The 21,134-nt window shown below is 49.5% G+C and overlaps 2 protein-coding genes across 5 annotated transcripts in view; one reads left to right on the forward strand and one right to left on the reverse strand.

The window, feature by feature from the left end:
- The first annotated feature begins 254 nt into the window (after positions 1 to 254).
- CAMKK2 (calcium/calmodulin dependent protein kinase kinase 2) lies at positions 255 to 11,463 on the forward strand. Of its 4 annotated transcripts, none has more exons than XM_035898571.1 (17): positions 255 to 378; positions 787 to 1,124; positions 1,879 to 1,926; positions 2,345 to 2,398; positions 2,557 to 2,608; positions 2,700 to 2,833; positions 3,489 to 3,525; positions 4,324 to 4,345; positions 4,639 to 4,727; positions 4,971 to 5,170; positions 5,260 to 5,313; positions 5,788 to 5,861; positions 6,359 to 6,446; positions 6,691 to 6,786; positions 7,347 to 7,475; positions 9,364 to 9,464; positions 9,853 to 11,463. In XM_035898571.1, exons 2-17 carry the CDS (start codon positions 816 to 818, stop codon positions 9,926 to 9,928), a joined length of 1,563 nt encoding a protein of 520 aa, XP_035754464.1. In that variant the 5' UTR covers positions 255 to 378; positions 787 to 815; the 3' UTR covers positions 9,929 to 11,463. The 4 variants fall into 4 exon arrangements, with proteins under 4 accessions (XP_035754464.1, XP_035754465.1, XP_035754466.1 ...); XM_035898572.1 differs by having other exon boundaries at positions 9,856 to 11,463; XM_035898573.1 differs by lacking the exon at positions 6,691 to 6,786.
- A 3,735-nt stretch (positions 11,464 to 15,198) lies between these two features.
- The window catches only part of P2RX4 (purinergic receptor P2X 4), an 8,446-nt gene continuing 2,510 nt past the window's right edge, over positions 15,199 to 21,134 (reverse strand). Inside the window, exons 2-12 of the mRNA XM_009643153.2 lie at positions 20,628 to 20,775; positions 19,534 to 19,605; positions 19,365 to 19,437; positions 18,789 to 18,885; positions 18,525 to 18,605; positions 18,275 to 18,416; positions 17,819 to 17,955; positions 16,272 to 16,365; positions 16,120 to 16,185; positions 15,934 to 16,029; positions 15,199 to 15,241 (exon numbers count right to left, since the gene is read on the reverse strand). Of these exons, the coding sequence (XP_009641448.1) occupies positions 15,224 to 15,241; positions 15,934 to 16,029; positions 16,120 to 16,185; positions 16,272 to 16,365; positions 17,819 to 17,955; positions 18,275 to 18,416; positions 18,525 to 18,605; positions 18,789 to 18,885; positions 19,365 to 19,437; positions 19,534 to 19,605; positions 20,628 to 20,775 (1,024 nt within the window). The 3' untranslated portion in view covers positions 15,199 to 15,223. The remainder of the gene's footprint in view (positions 15,242 to 15,933; positions 16,030 to 16,119; positions 16,186 to 16,271; positions 16,366 to 17,818; positions 17,956 to 18,274; positions 18,417 to 18,524; positions 18,606 to 18,788; positions 18,886 to 19,364; positions 19,438 to 19,533; positions 19,606 to 20,627; positions 20,776 to 21,134) is intronic.

The raw sequence follows: 21,134 nt of genomic DNA on the forward strand, positions 1-21,134 counted from the left end.
GGGCTGCTTGTTTCGGGATATTTTTTTTCGCTTGCTTTGCAGCAACTTGTTAACCTAGAAATTAAAAACAGCACCAGGATCGCAGCAGAGAAGAGTGATGGTTTACAACCAACCAACCAACCATTGATCTGCCCCAGCTGCTGTGGGGCACCCGGCATGTGTGAATTACACTGGTTTCTCCCCTTTTAAATTTTTTCTTTTATTTTTAATTCTTTGTTGCTAACATAATTGTTTTCTTATTTATCCCAAGGTTCAGGAAACCTGATTTTTGCACAGAAGGCAGTAGGGAACCCGGGACAAAGAAGAGAAATTGCTGGCAATGATGGGCTGCGGGGGGAGGCAGTGAGCCAGGGGGGCTGATTCTGCACCCTGTGCTTGGTAAGCACGTCCCCGTGCCTATGAGCTGCTTTGTTCGGAGGGTATTTGGCAGAGATTTGCCTGCTCTGACCACGGGACTGGGCAATAAAGCAAGGAACCAAGCAGTATTTATGCCGGCATAGTGCAGGGCCTGATCCTGCCCCTGTAAAATACCCCTTTTTGGTATTTCTGTAGCAGAGATGGAGGGTTTGAATAAAGGGGGTGGAAGGAGCAGCCTGGGAGACGAGGCTGGCCCCTGCCTGGAGTCTGCCATGTGGCAGGGGTGGGTGCATGGTCCTGGTGCCATCCTGCACCCCTGCCCTTGGCTTTAGTATCCCCTATGGGATGAATAGATTAATCTCTAGGGTAACGACTGGCGGGAGGAAATCGTTTCCAAGGAAGCTCGGCTGAGCCGCCCTGTGTTTGCAGGTGTGCCTCCCCGTCGCAGCGTGGCCGGGATGAGGCTGGTGGGTGGAGAGTACGACGCGACGGGGAGTGTGAGCGAGGAGGAGGAGATGAACGCACCTGGCGGTGAGGGTTTTGGGGATGGCCGGGAGCCAAGGGCGAAGCTGCACCTCTCCGGCCGAAAGCTCTCCCTGCAGGAGCGATCGCAGCCTGCCCGCTCGCCCGGGAGCAGCGACGGCGCCAACGAACGCTTCATCTACCCATCCCTCCCTTACTCTCCGGTGACGTCCCCGCACTCCTCCCCACGGCTGCCAAGGCGGCCAACGGTGGAGTCGAACCGCGTGTCCATCACGGGACTGCAGGTGAGGGGGGACGAACGCTGCTCCTGCAGTTCTCCTGCCCCTGTCCTCCTGGTTCCCCCCCGCTGTGGATTGCTTCTCGCTTGGTTTCTTGGGATAAAATCCCGTGGCATATCTGCAGATGTGGGGCAGGAGGCGGTGGGACATCCTGATCCATCCTGGGCCATGGTGACAGCCCTTGGGGAGGTGGGACCCAGTGGCTTGCCCTGTTTTGTGCCATTTGCAGATGCTGCCAGCTCTGATGGCTGCACTTTGGGGGAGCCAGTGGCATGCCACGATTTTCTTTTTTTCTCTCCCTTAAAAATAATAATAAAAAAAAAAGAGATCTGCTGAGAAAATGGCCCTGCCTGCCCCCAGCCTGCCAGTGCTGACAGAAAACAGGCAGCAAGTGGCTGCTTTGCCCATAAGAAATAAAAATACTTGGTGCTGGGTCGCCGGTGTTAAAACCCGCGGGCTCTCCCAGCTGCTGATCCCCACCGCCGGCTGCTTGTTGTGCGTTCTTGTTCCACGTGAGCGGACAATATTGCCTGCCCGGCCGTTAGCAGTTGCAATTAGCCATCTATAAACAGGCCGACGCGTGGCTGGCTGACTGGCCTTCATGGCTCATGAATCAAAGCCGCCCAGCCCTGAGCGGGTGCCCGGGCAGAGCAGAACAGGGCGTGAGTTTGCAGAGAAAGTTTTGCTGGAGATTTAAAAGGAGGAGAGCAAGCGCGAGCGGATTTGTGGCTCGTGTCGGACCCGACCTCTCTCCCCGCAGGACTGTGTGCAGCTCAACCAGTACAAGCTGAAGGATGAGATCGGGAAGGTGAATATTGGCTGGGTTTGGGGTGGGACAGGGGGATTCGGGGCGAGAGGGCGCTGGGCTCGCTTTTGTTGTCACGCTGGTGAGATGGCAATTCCAGCTATTCACCACGGCAACTTGGCCGGCTCCGCACTGCGACGCTGGTCTCTTCTGGGTGGTGCCAATTAGGTTGTGTATATATTTTTTAAAATTAATAATAATTGTCCCCATTCCCCCACCCTCCCACAAAATGGAGCGTTTGAAGCTTTTCTTTGCTGGTGGTATAATGCCAGCCCATGCATCCCACTACCCCCAGCATTGCTCACCAGCTCCGGGATCCCTGTCGGGCTGGGTTTGCGGAGGAGCCTGGAGCCCAGATTGGTGCTGTGGGTTTTTTTTTGGACTGTCCCTAACTGGTCCCCATGGCTGTGCCCCTCTCCAGGGCTCCTACGGGGTGGTGAAGCTGGCCTACAATGAGGACGATAACACCTACTATGTGAGTTGCGCACGTCCCCTGAGCCTGCAACGGGTGGGTGGGATGGCAGAGGGGGACAGATCCCCTCTGCTGACCAGCTCCATGCTGGCACCACCATCCTGCCGGCCCTGTTTTATCCTTGATTTGCCCCAAATCCCATGTTTTTTCCCCTCTTGCAGGCAATGAAGGTTCTCTCCAAAAAGAAGCTGATGAGACAGGCAGGCTTCCCCCGTAAGTGGCCAAAAGCTTTAGGGTGGGAGATGATCTGGGGACCCTGGGGGCTCATTCCCAACCAGACACCATGTCTTTGCCTTTCCCACAGGTCGCCCGCCGCCCCGTGGGGCCAAAGCTGCCTCCGAGGGCTGCCTGCAGCCCAAAGGGCCCATTGAACAGGTCTACCAGGAGATTGCCATCCTGAAGAAGCTGGATCACCCCAACGTGGTGAAGCTGGTGGAGGTGAGCGCAGGCCAGGCCCTTCCCAAAACAAAAAGTGTGAGGGAGCCTGGAAGCTGTGGGGATGGGCTACACGTAGGCTTGGGCGGAGGGGAGCGACCACAGAGGGGCTGGAATGGCCACAGCAGGTCCTGCCTACAGGAGACTCCTGTTTTCCCTGCTCTAAAAGTTTTTTTTATTCTCACCTCCCAAAAGAGGATTTTTTTTTTTTCTTCCCTGGCCAGAAGGGGAAATGCAGAAAAAACGTTGCTTCCTTGGAGGAAACAAGTGCTCAGATGGGTTTTGGGGAAGAACTGGTATTTCTGCGGGTTCTGCAGTGCAGCTGCCCTGCCCTCTGCCCCTTGACTGTATGAAATGGTCCAAAAATCAAGAATTAAGATGTGCAGGCTGGGGTTTATTTGGCTCATGAGTTACATGATGCTTTATGTGTATTTTAAATATTTACTTCCTTGAAGTACAGCTATATCTCTGTCCTCTTTTTTTTTTTTTTTTTTTTTTTTTTCCCAACCCTTGTGGGTAGAAGCTTGGAGATTAGCAGACCACGCTAATGGTGCAGATGGTGCAGAATTTAGATGGCTGCTAACTAAAAAAAAATCACAGTGTTTTATTTGCAAGGTTTTTTGGTGCTGTTTAATTTCCTTTCCGCTTCTTTCGGCAGGTTCTGGATGACCCCAGTGAGGACCACCTGTACATGGGTAACTGCCCACCGCCCTGCGGTGCTCATGGGGTGTCAGGGGGATTGGGGTTTGCTGGGGCAAAGGCTTCTCCCTGTGTTTCAAGGTGGCTGCGTGCGGGGTTGGGTCTCTTCTCCAGAGCGGGTATGGCCTGGATGTGATGGAGGAGCAAGTCCCCTCCAATGGTTGGATCAAACGGGATCCAGTCTGGGTTCGGAAAGGAGACAGGAGTGCTTTATGGCACTTCATAGGCTTTAATCTGACATCAGGGCATGCTTTGCCATGAGAGGTACCAGCATTTATGTTCTCAGCTCTGAAGCTGAGCTGCTAGAAAGTAGCTTTGTTTCTTTGGCTTCGAGAACAAGGCACGTGTTAATTATCCACAGTACAAACGAGCTCGTTCCCACCCTGCCTTGCAGACTGCAGTGGTTTGCTTGATGTAAATACACACGCATTTGGAGGAGGCATTTCTTTGCCATCATTTATGTTCAGCCTGTACTAGCGGAGGAGTCTGCGATGCCTTCACGGCCAAATGCAGAGGTTTGATCCAGGTGTGGGCTCGGCCTTGGTTTTGCAGGCAAACCGAGAGTTTTAGCATGCCGTGTGGAGGGCACTTCATGATGCTGAAGCTGCAGCACTGAGAAGGTAGTTGGCAGCATTCCCTTAACTGAAAATGGAAGCAACCAAAATGCCACATGCCTTGCATAAGATGGCATCTCCTTTTTTAAAAAATATATTATTTTTAGAATTTTTGTCATTAAAATAATTGCTTTTCTGCTGAGGCTGTGATGCGTAATCACCTTCTCTTTTGTGTTTCAGTGTTTGAACTGGTGAAGCAAGGGTGAGTATAGGAATTCCAGATTTAAACCTACTAAACCATGAACGTGAGACAGCTTTGTGGGTGGCACAGTTTGGCCACCTGAGGCAGGCACAGGACACAGAAGTGATGGGGATGTTCGTGGTGGGTCCCCTACAGGTTTGGGTAGCATCTCCCCAACCCAGTTACAGTTGTGTACACCCCCTAAGTGCCTGCATTTTGGCACACGTGCTGTCACCAGCCAGCAGCAAAGCCTCCAGGACGCCTTTCAGTGCATCCGGATGGGGAACAAGCTCCATTCTCTGTTGCCTTTGCAGCCCCGTGATGGAAATCCCAACTCTGAAACCTCTCAGTGAAGACCAGGCTCGGTTCTACTTCCAGGATCTGATCAAGGGCATCGAATACTGTGAGTGCCTGTGCAAAAAGGGTGGGATTTCTTATCTTTATTTTTCTCTAAACACCTGGGCCTGGACTTTCTGCTGGTGTACAGTGCCATTTCTGGTGGCTTATGCTACTGCACAAGGGTTTTTGAAGCTGGGGCTGGTTGTCGTGTTAGCAGAAAGGCTTACAGCCAGGTGGGGGCTTCGTGGCTTCTTTGCTGCAGACCGGTGCTGTTGCTGAATTGCTTGTTTTTTTCCCTCGGCTGCAGTGCACTATCAAAAGATAATCCACCGGGATATTAAACCTTCCAACCTCCTTGTGGGGGAAGATGGGCATGTCAAGATTGCTGACTTTGGAGTCAGCAATGAGTTCAAGGGAGCCGATGCCCTCTTAACCAACACGGTGGGCACCCCTGCCTTCATGGCCCCAGAGACGCTCTCGGAAACCAGGAAAATCTTCTCTGGAAAGGTATTAGTAGTGATTTGAGGGGTTTTGGACTAAGCTTTGTGGCACATGCTGTCTGTTGCAGATCTAACTGTGCTTTCTTCACTCTGCAGGCTTTGGATGTCTGGGCCATGGGGATCACGCTGTACTGCTTCGTGTTTGGGCAGGTAATGAGAGATTGAATTTTCAGCGCTGTTGGTGGGGGGAGGTTGGCATGTGCCTCCCATGTGCCAGGTACGTGGTGGGGTTGGCACCTGGCAGCCCTATTTGAGCAACCAGGCATTGTCAAGGGGAAACAGGGATGTGTGGGTGGAAATGGGAAATCTCTGCCTGTCTGTGCAATGGGTGCAGCCAAAAGGGCCGTGTTTCTCTTTTTCCCCAGGGAAAAAGTTCTGTGCCTGGCCAGATTTTTTAGGAAAGGAGCTGTTTTAGTAATTTGGTCATTTTTAGTCAAATGTTATTTTCATTGCGTTTAAAAGAAGACATTGATATAATAGGAAAGAAATCTTCTGGTATTTCCCTGTAACTGGCTCCTTGCTTTCCTTCAAACCCTACGAGCTCCCAATGCTCAACTGGCTGCCCCACTGCTGCTTCTTAACAGAGGTTGTCACTTCTCTCATTGCTCTTTTTCTTCGTGGTAGTGCCCTTTTATGGATGAAAGGATCCTGAGTTTACACAATAAAATCAAGACCCAAACGTTGGAGTTCCCAGACCAGTAAGTACTTGTTTGAGCCATTTCTCAGGCGCTGCCTGGGTGGGGCTGGCCTTGCTCTGCTGCGGTTGTGCAAAACTCGGGCTCTGAGCCCTTCTGTTGGCCCTCAGCCCTGGAAATCTTCCTTTGCATTAAATGTGAAGGCAACAACATCTCCTGGTTTGCAGTTGCTGAAGAAGGAGCGATTGAAGTTGCAGAGGCGTTTGAGGGAACAGATTAACCCCTGCAGTTGGGTTTTAGCTTGGGTGAAGTTGGTGTTGGGCTCTCTCAGCCCCATACACATGGGATCACACTTTGGATTGCCCAAAAAGGGGATATTGTGCTTCCCTGGGGGGTTTGGAGAGGAAGGGCTGCACAAGTACCCGGAGCTGCGTCCCTGCCAGGGCTGGGGTCCATCCCCGGTCTGTCTGGGAAGGCCCACGGCGGCTGGCACTGGGGTGAAGAAGAAAGGCAGCATCCATCCCCTTCTCCATTTCATCTCTCCCCTTTCGTTTCCCCAGGCCAGAAATTACAGAGTTCTTGAAGGATTTGATTACACGGATGCTGGATAAAAATCCCGAATCTAGGATTTCGGTCCCAGAAATCAAGGTACTGACTCAACCCCTGGTGTTTGCTGTGGCTTCACTTCTGTTGGGTTCTCCTTGCTCGGCTTTTTTGGGAGTCAGTTTGATCGCGCCAGGCTAGGTCCTCCCCCTGTGCCCAGGGCCCCTGGGCAGGTAAGTCCCAGCTCCTTCCCCTGCTCCGGGACCTGCTCAGCTTTGGGACCTTTGGTGCCTACAGAAGTCAGAGGCAAAAGGAAATCCCCTGAGTACAGTATTTCCTCTGCTACCAGGAAAGTACTGTGCAACAGCCTTTCGCAGGAGATTTCTGGTCCTCCGCCCCTGTGGGAGCCTGGAAGGGGCGAGAAGCTGAGAAAATGCAGACTAAGGTAGGGGGAAAGGATTGCGGGGGAATTGCTGAACCATTTTTTGCTCCTCCTGCAGCCACCCAAGATACCAGGTGTGTGGGCAAGGAGGAAGAAGGGTTTCTGCCTTCTGTCGTGGATTAATTCAGGTCCAAGACTAGGGCTCGGTGGGTCTCCCCATCACTACTTCTCATAGGTATGGTCTGGAATAAATAGCTCCTGCGTCTTGGCGCTGTCTCATCCGTAGGGTGAGAGTGCAAATAGGTCTTCCTCCCTAAAACCCACTGAGATGCCCAGTGCTGTAGGTCACCAAGGTTATTGCTCGGCTGCGTAGGTGGGGCCAATATTGGCTCCAGATGAGCCACACCACAGCATTTTCTGCTCCGGGCTGAGCCGTTCCTGGCAGCATTCCTGGTGAGCTGGCTCACCAGTGAGAGGGTGTGTGCATCTCTCCCCTGTTCCCTGGTATTTCAGGAGCACATAGGGGCCATAGCTTGGGCAAGGAGATGCGTTTGCCAGGCTTGTGTTGTTTGAGTTATGAAAAAGAGGAAATCATTCCTGACAGGCTGTGTTATTAATTGAAGTTGCACCCTTGGGTCACCAAGAATGGAGCGGAGCTGCTGCCCACAGAGGATGAGAACTGCACCCTCGTCGAGGTGACGGAGGAGGAGGTGGAGAATTCAGTCAAGCACATCCCCAGCCTGGCCACCGTGGTGAGTACGAGGGACGCGATGGTCTGTGGGCACACATCGGGGCCCGTGCTGCCTCCCAGGGTGGTCCCAAGCAGCTGGAGGTTGCTGCTGAAGGGGAAAAGTGTTGGGCAGGATTAGAGCAAAGACCCTCCCTCTCTTGGAAACAAGCACTGCAAAACGGGGTCTCAGCACCTCGCTGGAGGTGGCTGTACCCTGCAGTGCGGGGGAATATATCAGAGCGGTCCCAAAGGGACCCATCAGCAGGTTGCCGGTCTCCACGCTTGAGCTGGCTGCCTAAATACCGCTATATTTGCTCAGCACAAAAGAGCATCTGGTCCAGGACCTGCCCGTGGCCAGGAGTGGGTGTTTTGGCCACACACGAGGAGCTCCTGCCCTGCCTTGCCTGTCTGGCCGTAGGGGCTGTGGGAGCTTCCCGGGATGGAGATTTTATCTGGGCCACAGCACGCGCCAATCCCTGCCTGGAGCTATTCTTGGTGAATTCATCTCATCTCTTTTCAAGCTCATATTTTTATTCTCCGCAACCCACTGCGGTGGTGACAACCACAGTGTAACCCTGCCCTTTGTGGAAAGTGAAATCCTTTTGGGTTTTTTTTGGGTGCCTGCTAGCCCTTATGCTAGGAGAAACAGCGAGTGACCATTCGCAGTTCCCTGGCACAGCATTATCTGCCTGTAGACATCCAGGCTACGTCTTTTTTTGAAGTACGGGTCTTCCTTTGAAGCCCCTTTTCTGCCTCGTTGGTGTTCCCACATTTGGCTCCATTTCTGGAGTTCTGTCCCGCTTCAGTGCCCTGCAGAAGTCTTGTCAACCGCGGATACGTTAATATGCAAATGTGCCTTGCGTTGCTCAAGCTGAAAAAGCAGATCTTGCTCTAAAGAGATCACCATTGATGAGGGGTTTTCTCCCTTTCTCCTGGTCGGAGGTGACTTGCTGTGAGGCAGCAGAGGATGCCTCAGTGCTCCCACCCGCTTTGAAAATCCAGGTGTTTGTAGCACAGCTCAGGGCAAAGGAGCTTTTACTGCAACTCTTGCCTCTTAAATAACATACCGCCTCCAGGCAGATCTTGTATTTTCCCATTTGCATTTGTTCTTCAAAATTACCCTCCAGTGCCTGATCTTCGTGCATCCAACTGCAGGCATTAACGCTCGAGTATGAGATTCACGTGGCTTCAACTCTTGCATAAAATGCCTTCCCCCGCAGGACCCTGCTGGCATGGTGAGCAGAGAAATAAGGCACAGAGGGATGAGAAGCAATATCAAATGAAGCCAGGGGTTCCCAGAGCAGGATGCACATGCTGAAGCAGGGTCCAGTGCTGCTCACGTTGTTCTCTGCTCCCACCAGCAAAATAAGTTGGGGGATGCCTGGGAAGAACCCCAATACTTGCTCTGTTCCCAGCAGTCTCAGATTGCAGCTGACACTGGGTAACTTCGTGTTTTGCAGCCAAATGACCAATATTTCAGCCTTGGTTTGGTAAATGTTAAGGCAAAATTGGGCCGGTTCCTTCCTTCCCCCCTCCCTTTCCAATGAATTCTTCTGCCAGGTAATCATGGGGAACTGGAAATTTGTAGGTTTTACTGATTACTGCATCCAGTACCTACTTCTGCAGGGAGAAAATCTTCCCAGACTTGGCTTTGCTCTCCTTTCCAGCTTCTCACACCTGGTGTGGCTCTCATCTGCATGTTCAGTTGTGGGACTGTGGGTTTCAGATGAGGGTATGGCAGCTGGAGACTTGCAAACATGCTTCCTTCTGGTTGGTTTTTTTTTTTTTATAAGAGAACTTTGACTTGTTTTCACTTGTTTTCTTAATTACTTGGGCATGAGGGTTGGCTGTTCCTGTTGCTCTTGAATGAAAGGAAAGCATCCCTGACGAACTCCAATCTGGTCTTGCAGATCTTGGTTAAAACGATGATTCGGAAGCGATCCTTTGGGAATCCATTCGAGGGGAGCAGGAGGGAGGAGCGGTCGTTGTCTGCTCCTGGGAACCTGCTGCCGTAAGTGTCATTGCCTCGCCTCGGCCCTGAAGGACGTTTGCAGCTTGTCTTGTGCTCTGGAAATCACTGCAAAGCACAGGAGGAGAATTCAAGGAGTTGGGCTTTGAATCTTTGGTGTGGGGCCATGACCAGGACGTTCACACACCCTCTGTCTGACCTGTAACCACTTTGTGGGATGGTTTTTGTGACATGGCATATCCTGCGCCTCCGATGGACTGAAAAGCATCTTTTTATGGCACTTCCAGCCTGTTACAGGGGAGCTGGGGGGAGACAATGCATGCTCAGTGCCCCAGAGGTCCTGTGGTGGGGAAGGGGTGGATGCTGGTGTCTCACTCTCTGCTTTGCCTTTTTCTGGGTCGCTCAGCAACTTTTATATTTCCTTTTGAAGCAGGAAACAAGGCAGTGAAGATAATCTGAAATGCAACGATTTGCCCAACGTGGGAGAGGAGGAACTTCTTTCTTGAACATCGACTTTATGGTTCTGTTGAGCCTCTTGGGCCGGGGCACGTTATTAAAGTGTGCAGCTAAGGATGAGCGGCGTTAACAGAGCCTACACCAAACACAGCATGACATGGCGCTATTTCAGTATAATGCTGGATGTAGAGCTTACATAGCAGCATGTTATAAGACATCCGACTACTTGTCATAAACATTGAACATGATCGCTTGGACTGCTGACTTCTTGTGGGAAAGGTGCTGGCTGGTAGCAGAGAGGTAAGCTATCGTGTGGAGCAGCAACAGTGCTTTGCAAAAGAAAAAGAAAAAAAAAAAGCACTCAAACAAAAATGCATTTGGAACTGCTTTTACCTGGTTTTAATGCCAAATAATTCCCAGGGACTAATGCCAGCGTCCCGGGGGTGTTGCACGCCCATCGGGTGGTCGGTGGGCACACGCAGAGGGTGAAGCTTTTGCCAAGCGGCATACACAACAGTACAACTACACGTGCGCACTTTGAGAGTTCACGACCTACCGGAAATGTTGTTGCATCTATTTCTCGTCGTTCTGGTTTGTTTTTAATTGACACCTTTTTAACTGCATGGGAACAACGCAAAAACCCACCTTTTCAGCTTTTTAAAGAATGCCTACCTTTGTGAGCCAAGTTATATTAAACAGCATCTTCAGGACGTTCAGAAAGTGAAGTTAATTACCGGCTAAGGTAATTAATGCCTTTCCTAAGGTCTTGGTAGGTTGAGTTTTCAGTGTATGAAAGGAAAAGGTATTTAAGGGCTTAAGTTCAGTCTGAACTATTTTTTGCTGCAGACATGAGTGAAAGGTGGTTTTTAGCTGAATGTTTGTTTTGAACAGCAGAGGAAGCACTAACGACAGTTTGTTTCTAAATCTTTTACTTGATCTAGGTAGATATATTATTAAATATAAAATTCAGGGCAAAATCCTTCACTTCCATGTACATTACATGGTTTACTACAATTAAAAATAATACAACTTATGCTATTTTTTAAGTATAGACTTAGGGCTTGCTTAGAATTTAAGATCTTGATGAAATACTTAGATTAGCTGGTAATTTTCAAAGAAACTTTTGTTTTCCAAACTCTTAATCTGGATTTTGGGGCCAATGCTATGTATTTTTTGCAAGTTCGTTACCAGTAATTTGTGAATGCCTGTGGATCAGAGGCTTGTTAGTAAATTAAGTGTATACCTAATTCATGGGTTGTTTCTTATGATGAGCTCTTTCACCTTCAGTCAGATTACTCTGATTATTTTGTGGTGCTTGTTAAAAAAAAAAAAAAAAAAAACCGATCGTGTGGTGGGAGATATTCTGATGTCCAGACTCACTTTCCCAAGTTCTCTGTGCTTGGACGAAGCTGGAGAACGGCAGAGTGTGGGTGAGCTGGAGAGGAGTCAGGGTTTGCTTGGGGAAAGGGGTGAGGGTAAGTACAGTTGTTTTGTGGATGGAGCATGGGACTGGGCAGGGGCCAGGGGGGAAGGTCTGACTTCTTTTCTGAGTCTGATGGGGTTGTGTGACCTTGAATGAGGAATTTAAAATGATGGTAAAAAAAAAAAAAAATCGATCGTGTGGTGGGAGATATTCTGATGTCCAGACTCACTTTCCCAAGTTCTCTGTGCTTGGACGAAGCTGGAGAACGGCAGAGTGTGGGTGAGCTGGAGAGGAGTCAGGGTTTGCTTGGGGAAAGGGGTGAGGGTAAGTACAGTTGTTTTGTGGATGGAGCATGGGACTGGGCAGGGGCCAGGGGGGAAGGTCTGACTTCTTTTCTGAGTTGGGAGATATTCTGATGTCCAGACTCACTTTCCCAAGTTCTCTGTGCTTGGACGAAGCTGGAGAACGGCAGAGTGTGGGTGAGCTGGAGAGGAGTCAGGGTTTGCTTGGGGAAAGGGGTGAGGGTAAGTACAGTTGTTTTGTGGATGGAGCATGGGACTGGGCAGGGGCCAGGGGGGAAGGTCTGACTTCTTTTCTGAGTCTGATGGGGTTGTGTGACCTTGAATGAGGAATTTAAAATGATGGTGTGGCTGACAGAGGGGGAGGATTCAAATGTCCCAAGCGTGTAAGGGACTGCTGAGGCGTAATTCTTTGCCCTGAGGAAGAAGGCACTAGGAGAAACCCAAGTATTTTGGTTCATGGTAAGAGCTCTGCCTGCTAACTCTGGCCATCGGTGCCCTGCCTTTAGGAAGCGACTGTCCCCTTGTCTTCCTTGATCCTGGGCAGTGCAAGCAGCTGAGCACTGAGGTCCTTGGCCCTGCTGCTGTTGGACCTGGCCTAGTAATTCCAAGCTAGGATGGGTCTTTGTTAAAGCTGGCGTAGCATTAGCAAGTGCGCAGGTGCCTATACAAACTGTCCCTTATGTATTTTGATCACTTGAAGCAATGCTCTCCCTAAATCGCAATTTATTACTGAAACATTGTGCTGCTGGCCTCCCTCCAAAGCCAGTGACGATGGTTCGTGGTTTAGGAGCAGTACTTCGGAGTTTGGAGCCATAAGACACGCACTGTTTTCCTCCCATTTTAGTCCGAGGCTATGCCAAAGCCCTGCAGCTTCAGCTATGGGAAAAAACAAACAGGTAACTTGGGTGCCAGCACTACTACAGCTGCCTGCTCCCTCTTTTCTAAACAGGACTTTTCATTGTGGAAATGCATGTGAGCAGGCAGCTTGGTACTCTAATCTTGTAAATGTACTTGTTCTGCCAAAAAAAAAAAAAAGGGGGTGGGGATCTGATTATTTATAGCTGGTGCATAGTAATGTGTGTGGTGTGTTTTGTTAAAGGTGCATTGTAGAGATGCTCTGTGCTGCGTATCTCCGGGGTGTGATTTGTCAGGTGCCTGGTGAGACAGTTTACATATTTACCAAACAAACAGGCTTGTGAGGTGCAGCGCAGCTTCTGAACAGAATAAGCTGTGCCAGCTCCTCCATGCCCAGCCACACAGTTACTGGGCCTCCAATATTACGATAGATCGGTGTCTTACGGCTCGCACGGGCTTGGTTCGTAAGCATCCTAAAGCTCAGCACTTCTCTAAGGTGCTCTCCAAGATGATTGCCTCTTAGTGCCAGCTCCGGTAGGGCTGTAGCCAAATGCACATTTCTGAAAGAAATTTGGTGTAGATTTTTCTTATTGATTGATTAGTTCTGTTGAAAGCATAAAGCGTGGCTGTGTGAGGAAGATCTATCTAAATGCATGACCTGTTAGAGAAGCTGTGCTGTATATATGAGTCTGCTCTGTTCCCTAGCTGCTGTTCCCTAGTTGTAGAGCTAGCTTTTTTCTTATAGTGAAATAAACATCTTGCTTGTGCCTTGGAACTGGGCTACAGCTTGATTTCCCCAACCCCCTTCCTTTCAAGCAAGCCCAGTGCTGACTGTAGGCTTAATGCTGGGTACTGAGCCTTTTGGGCTGCGAAAGCACAGGGGAAAGTGCTAAGGGGAAACCAGGCCTCTTGTCTTGAGTAGTTTTTCTTGGTGGTCCCCTCTTACATATAAGGCAATTGATCTGTTTCTTTTCTAAGGTCCTGAACTATTGCTGATTTTTATACTGTTTGTTTAATGACCGAGGCTTGTGTTTCAGTCCTACCCCTTTATTATGCATTTAACTTTATCAGGTGTATCAAGTTTAAATACTGTGTATTTACCACTTTTAAATTATATTACCTAAGAAGAAAGAAGAAAAAAAAAAAAACAACCCTAAGTGTTTTTCCACACAGCTGTTCAAGCTTCTCTGTACAAGTTGAAATAAATGACATGCAACCAAACCCAGAGTTAGTTGATCAAGTGGACCCGTTATCCCATTTGACTGGTCTTTATCAAGCTATCACAGTTTGCTTGTTGGAACAGGAGCCTGAAAGCACCTTCCTGGTGCTCTACCATTACTGGGGATCTTGGGCTAGGATAAGCCTGCAGTGGCTCTAGCCACTGCATAATCCAAACCGAGCCATTCACATGCACAGCCTGGAGTGCTGACTCTTGGAAAAGCACCGTTTGAGTTGTGACACAACAGGAAAATAAAGAATAAAACAAAATTATAATGGTACAGCAAACCTACTGCACTGCTGGAAAAAGGCAGCCAAGCCCCAGGCATGGTGCCAGAGGTGTGGAATAGGTCCCAGGGCTCTGTAACACTATAAAAGGTTCAGAGAAAGGGAAGACCTGTACCTTGGATGCCAGTGCAATCACTAGAGATGCTTAAGGTCATGTGAAGGTAAAAGCCAACAAGTTCACTTAAATCAAATTGTGTAAACCCACTAACTAACTGCAGCAGCCCAGAGAGAGGGTCTGGGGGTGGTGGTGAAAAGCACACAATGCACACCAGGGAGCAATAGATCTGTTCTTCCGCCCACTTGGTGCTAGGGCCATGCTAGGCTAACCCACCCTGGCCTCTAACTTTCAAGTCTTTTCCCTTGGATAGGGTTGCAATGCAAGGTATTAGGAGAACCAAGGTGGAGCAGAAGCTGCAGTTGCAACAGCACTCTTGCTGAGAGAATCAAGAGGCAAAGCAAACAGCAGCCCTGGCTTTGATAGCTCTCCCGTAACCAGTTGCTATCTATGTAAAATGAAGACAGTTCACCGACCCTAACCTTCACAGGCCCCAGGGAAAAATAAACCAGCAAAACACAGCTTACAGGACTCCAAGAGGGCTGAAAGAGAGAATATTTTAATAAAAGAAAGTAAATTTTGAAGTAGTACCATAAAAATTCGACAAAACAGAAAAAAAATTCTGTAACCAGTAAGCCATTTACCATAGCACAATGGAATGAGACACTGCTTTGTTGCAGTCTGTGGCCACTGGAGCTTGGAGACACGATCAAATAGTAGGCACAGCTAAGCATCACGATCCTTCGGGGCAAGGGAAAGTGATGTGACAACAGCAAGGAGCTGTTCTCCCAAGGTTAGGCAACACCCAGCAGGGGCCACATTCACTGTAAGGAAGAATCGGTGCCTGTTACCCTGTGCTCTCTGCTATCGGTGAGCTCAGGGAAAGGAGGACTGTCAAAGTTACAGTCAGAACAGTCCCTGTCCCAGGCTTACCCAGTACAGAGGCCTGGCATAAAAGCACAATTCTCCCTCTGTGCTTAGTGCAATTAACCTGGAAAAACAGCAGACGAGGAACAGAGCCAGTTCTTATCTCTAGGTTTGGCTCCAGCCACCAAAACTAGTGAAGAATAGAGAAGTAGGTCCCTTTCTCAGGTTTGTTCCCCTCGTCCTTCCAACGAAGAGGGGGTGCGTCTCATGGCAGGGTCAGAGTAATGTTCACAGCAGCAGTTGGTGCTGTAGCAGCAGCAGGTCAGGAGTTTGTTCCTTACGTCTCACTGACTCCCTGCAAGGATCAGAGATTACAGTTCTCTGCCAGAAAACTCTTTCTCCCCCTTCCTCTCACATAAAACCCTCTGCACAGGCAAGCTACTCTCCACTACTCAGACCACATTTCCAGTGCCACAAAGCAAGAAATCCACCCTCTGCAGCAACACCTCCCACCAAGCACAGCACTGCAGGGATGAACTCTACCCTCAGCACAAGTGACGCAACCCCACTACATCCTTCTACTGGCTGAAAGGATCATTTGGAACCTGAAGGGAGGTATAGCTGTGGCTATCAGCATGTTGGTCTCAGAAAATGGCAACCCATGGTTTGCTCAGAGCAGCAGGAACCCCCAAAAGCCACGAAGGAAAGATTTGATGGGGACAGAGCTGTTGTCTGCAGCTCTCAGAAGGCAACTGCCAAGGACTGCAAACCCAAAAAAAGAGGTGCAATGGGAACATGGCAAGTTCTTGAACATACATTTCCTCTCTCCAAGAGTGGTTGCCCAGGAAACATGACAATATTTGTTTCTAGTGCTCCTCCCTGCAACAGCTTTGAGGTAGAAATGAGCTCTGAGGAAGACAAAAGTTTCTTCAGAGCTGTGGTTCAAAATCCCCGTTTGATGTGGGCTTTCTAAATCCTGTTTCAGAATCTCTCCAGAGTCAGCAGAGTAAGCAACTTTGACTTCACTCTGCCTTTACTGATGCTTACCAGTTCATAATCCTCCACATACTTGTATTTCTTCTCCCGATAGTAGTATTTCTTCTTCATGCAATACAGAACAACAATGTCACAGAGCACTGTTGCCTAGCAGAGATTGAAAGAGTTTAAGACAACGATCCTCAGCACTGAGGCACTAATCCGTAACTGAGTCCAAATGCAGATAGTGTCACTTACCATGCCAAACAGCGCTAAGCCAGAGCCAATGTTAATCATTGTAGGAATTATGTCAAATTTTCCTGCCTAGAAGACAGTTACAAAGGTGAGTATGTTTTTCAGCACCTCTGAAAGCTCTCACCACAAGACCTCCAGGAATTAAGTCACCCTACCTTTCCAAACACTATGATGTCAAAGCGGATGCCATAAGCTTTGACAAGTGTCCGTGATTCAGTGCCATTACTATCCTTGTAGTATTTTGCAAACCTGGAAAAAAGATAGATCAGAGCTTACCTGGAAGTTTTGAGGTTGCTACTTTGATCATGCAACAGCCAGGTGTGTCCCCCATCCCAAGAGGATGGGCTGAACATTGGTACTTCCAGAGACCAGCCCCAAATGGAGGGAGATTTCATGCAGTCAAGCACATATAAGAGAAAAGCCCAGAACGGGCAAATTTAAAACAACAGTTATCACAAGCTAAAAAAGGAAACTTGCAAAGCATAGGAAGGGGAGGAAGTTCGCTTTAGTAGGGAAGCAGAAGGGCAGACAGGAAGAAATTCAGCTACGCATGAGAAGCAGCCCTCCCTCAGACAGGCAAGCAGGAGGCTGCAAGAGTGCAGGCAGCCACGAGAGGGCAGGGCCGGGAGCAGGCAGGGAGGGAGGCAGCACAGCTCAGCCTGGCACACCAAGGTTGTTCTCGTCCCGCACAAGGTGACTCGCAAGCAAATGACAGGGAAAAGGGATGAGAACAAGTAAGTGAGATCAGACTTACTCTGCCACATGGTTGACTAAGCCAGGAGGAAGCAGAGAAGAGGGTGGAAGAGAAGAGGAAGGACTGGTAAGGGGCTGCACCACGGTCTGGAATTAGCAAAAGCACTTCAGAACCTGCACCATCCAGGCTGCAATACCCTCCAGCCAGTCTCGCCTGACACCCCAGTACCTGCAGGCCTGGCACCTCCCAAACACACGCTTGTGCTGTCTGCATGACAGCAGCATCTCAGTGAGTTCATTTAAGTTCCACCAAAAGAGATCCCCCATGCTAAGTGAGAGTTTGTGATTCTATAAACAGGCATAGCCCTGAGCCATGTTTCCTCATGAGCAGGACTGCTGCAAGGCTCTTGGCAAGGTGGCCAACCTGTATCATTACAGCTCTAACTCTGGATGCAACCAGCTACTCTGCTCTGCGCTGGCAGTTTTACTGGAGGTGCTGGACCTACCTGTACTGGCCAGAATGTGTATGTGGTGATGTGTGCCAGAAGGCTACTTCAGGTGCAGGTATGGTCTTCCACAGACAGAGCCACTTTCTAGCAGTTAGTTCTTCCCTCACGCACAGTGAAGGAGGTACTTCAGTCTCTCACCCCCACACCCTAGCCCCCTCAAACACTGCCCTATCAGCACACCCTGAAATAGTCAGTTCTCACATTGCCATGCCTCGGGAGGCTGGCCCAAATGGTCACCCAAACGTTGATGCAAATATGACTCAGACAGTCTGACGCAATCAGTGGAGCTTCACTGACCTTCCTCCTCTACTGTGGCTTGCACACAGTCAGGATCTGACCTGCTCCATGTTTTACAGTGTCAGAGAAACTCTCCAAGTTTTACAGCACCATCAAAAGTCCAAGAACTACCTGCAACTGCCAGAGGAGCGCAGGCAGCCCGTAACACTGCCAGTGGCAGACTGAGCTGCAGGGACACCAGGGGCCCTCCATAGCCACATTACCTGAAGTTGTAGCCAGGTGAGACAGTGTGGGCAGAGTCCTTGTTGTCGAGGCGCCGGAAGGAGTACTTCGGCACACAGTGGGATGCAGCTCTGTCAAGGTTGCAGTCCCAGTTTATCTGCAGTGCCATGACTCCACCCTGCCAAGGGGAGGAGAGGAGAAGGTGAGCAGTCCAAATACTAGGCTCTCTGCTGACCAGGACCCTGATTTACTGGCCCTTGTCCCAGTCAAACACTCTTTTCCCCCTGCTACAGAAGGACCTTGCACATAACCCCACCCAAACAAGCCAAGGCCAAATATTTGTTAAGTAGAATTGACTCCAGTCCCTCTGGCCAGAGCAGCTCTCCATTCTGCAGGTACTCTGCATCCTGTGGCTCATGCCACAAGGCAGAGGAGGACAACCACCTACTGCTCCTCTTCTACACAGCTGAGGATGAAGGGAGGGGTCTGCCAAATACCTCCACAGCCATCTCCTGGAAGTTCTGCCCTGCAGCTTCAACTATTTTCCCTAAACGAAAGATAGGGCAGAAGGGATCTGTCTGGGAGTCATAGATGCAGTTCTTGAGGTAGGTGGAGTTGATATTGGGGAGGATGTTTCGCCTACAGGGGAACAGAGACAGAAGATCTATTGCATCTTCCTCCACTCCTCCAGCTGCCCTTTACAGTCCAAGAGGCCAGACAGCACAATGCCCCCCCGACGTTATTTACTTGCTGAAGTTGAACTTGGGGTACCAAATGTTGTTCTTCACGAGAATGGTGAAGTTCTCAGCTTCTTTCAGGAATGCTGGCCTACAAAACAATAGGAAAAGTAAGTAAGTTTCACCTATATTTTCACAAACAGGACACTGCAGGGTCCTTGGTGATGACCTCTTCCGTTTTTCCCTATAGTACCTCATAGGGAGAAACATCAGCGGCATACTGCTAGCCTCCTCTCAGGAGGGCCACCGCAGAGTAGGAAGACAGAGCACTCACTTGGGTATATGATAGTCATCCTCCACAGGGCACCATGCAAAGACTTCACAGGTCTTAATGTGGCTGTTGTACGGTACACACTCCCCAGTCTGGATGCCTGGAAAGACATGCGAATGGAGGTACTACCAAGCAAAAATACGGAGGTGGTATTTTCCCTGTGATATCTCCTCACTCCATAAGGTGAAAGCAATCTGCTCAGAGGTAAAGTGCCAGTACCAAGACCCCCATTATCTTCCATTGCAATTTATAGTGCAATTTTGGAGAAAGAAGCATTGGGTCCTTTTTCTGAGTCAAATTCTCATCCATGTGAAACAGTGCTTCATGGACTCAAGGTCCTGAAAAAGCCCTCACAGTTTGCTAACTCACCAAAGCACACATCTATCCAGCATCCACCCAACACAGTCTAAATCCATCTGCTCTCCCCCAGAAGAAAAATCTGACCTTCCCTTTCAGTTCTCTTAGGTGTGAGAGAATGAGGAGACTGAAGTGAAATGCTGCTTGCTTTACAGGAGGGAAGGCACAGCACAGAGGTATCACAACACAGAGTGGAAGGAGCCCTTTCAGCAGGCTTCTTACCATTGCTGTGGGTGCTGACATATCCTGGAACACAGTTATTCTTCACCTTGCACTCTGTTTTATCATCTGGAAGCTGGAGAGGAACAATAATTACACTAAACTCTATGAACTCTCTCCCCCGCACTCTCCCACCCACACAAGGCAGGATTAAAGCAGATCCTGTACCCACCTCTGGGCAGTGGCCTTGGCGCTGGTTCAGTGTGAGTATCACATTGGTCATGACAAACACAGTGTTCTCCTCCTGAACATGCAAAACAAAAAGGAAATTTAAGAGTGACAGTCCGCAAACAATACCCAAGGCACTGCCCCAAATGTCTTTGATGACAGAGCCCAGATGGCCTCGCAGAGGGGACTTGCTTTGGACAGTGCTGGTATAGATCCAAAGGAGCAGATTCCCACATGTATCGCCTGATGACACTGCCTTTAGGCAGATGAAGGACTGTGGGACTAGCAAGCCTTTCTGTCCTCCCACTTGGCCCAAATTTCTTCATTCACACTATGAAAACAGAGATCACACAGCTCTTCAAGGGAGTTGCAAGGTAGGAGCAGAAACAAAGCTCCAGCTGCAAGTTTGAGCATAACTCCCACTCTTTTTTTGGCAATATATATATTAGAAATTTGACCAGTCCCTATTTGTTTCTTTAGGGTGCACCACTTCCATTATTTTCACATTTGTACGATTCAGGATCTGTTGTTTGCTTCTGTTCCACTGACATGTAAATACGATCACTCATCCAAAATCTGCCGAAATCTGTCACTTTTTTCGGCACCACATCTCATGCAGACCCACGACCAGTAGCTTGGCCATGCCTGCCAACCCTGAAGGCCGCCACATATTGCCCACCCAGCGCAGATTCCCACAGACACAGTCAATCAGTAACTACAGCAATACCTCCTGTTCAGTTCCGGATCAAGTGACTTGCAGGCTATTCCTGGGGCTTCTGCCAACAAGTTCACTTTGAGTTGTTTGCTTTAGAAAGCAGTAAGGAAGAAAACATGCAGTTGTTGTTGCAACTTTTCCCTGAAGCCTGCAAAATTCTCCTTCCTATACAAGCACACACACAGACACACTTTTCTTGAAACAAGCTTCCCCAGGGCTAGTGGTACAGGCGCTCACCATGATCTGCAACAAAGCAAAGCTGCTTCATTCTCTTGTACCAAGGCTATGCTGGAGCTGAAGCCGCTCCAGACCTCAGTGGACTTTGGCAGAGCAGTAGCTGTTTGTTAGAAAACCCTCCCTCTGCATGTGAAAGTGACTGATACCTGAGGAGGGATGACGTAGTCAGCTACATCCCAGATCCTGGCTCCCAAGGTGGATGTGTTTGTCAGCGTTACTCCTTTCACCTTTGTGGTTACAGAACTGACCACAGAGTCTGTTTCCTGATAGCCCTTCTCCCACAAAAAGACCCAGCTGCAAGAGGATTGCAAGAAAGAAACAACAAAAACCAGATGAACACCATACACCAGCACAGGCAGTGGGAATTTCTCCTTTTCTCATGTGTCACCCAAAAGGGCTACTTTCACAGCGTTTCCCTATAAAAGGGTCACAGGACTAGCAATCTCCCTTCTGACTTCTTTTTTCCAGAGTGGTTTGGCAGGGTGTCATTACTGCTTTTATGAACAGCCCTGCTGGGTGAATGGCGACAGCCCTCCGGGACGGTCCCTACTCCTGAGGAGTCCTGTTCTGTCAGAGCCTGTCTCTAAGCAGCCCTACAATCCCAGTTAGGCCGCCCAGTTAAGCTGTCCCACCACCCGCTTGTCACCTCTCGG

Source organism: Egretta garzetta, unplaced genomic scaffold (assembly GCF_000687185.1).
Source record: "Egretta garzetta isolate BGI_Z169 unplaced genomic scaffold, ASM68718v1 scaffold447, whole genome shotgun sequence".
NCBI lineage: Eukaryota > Metazoa > Chordata > Aves > Pelecaniformes > Ardeidae > Egretta > Egretta garzetta.

Bases quoted from the DNA above. Each gene is read 5' to 3' on its own strand.
- CAMKK2 (XM_035898571.1), top strand. From the start codon at position 816: ATGAGGCTGGTGGGTGGAGAGTACGACGCGACGGGGAGTGTGAGCGAG. The intron at 2,399-2,556 runs GTGAGTTGCGCA...CCCCTCTTGCAG, and splicing joins AGGACGATAACACCTACTAT to GCAATGAAGGTTCTCTCCAA. The intron at 4,346-4,638 runs GTGAGTATAGGA...TTGCCTTTGCAG, and splicing joins TTTGAACTGGTGAAGCAAGG to CCCCGTGATGGAAATCCCAA.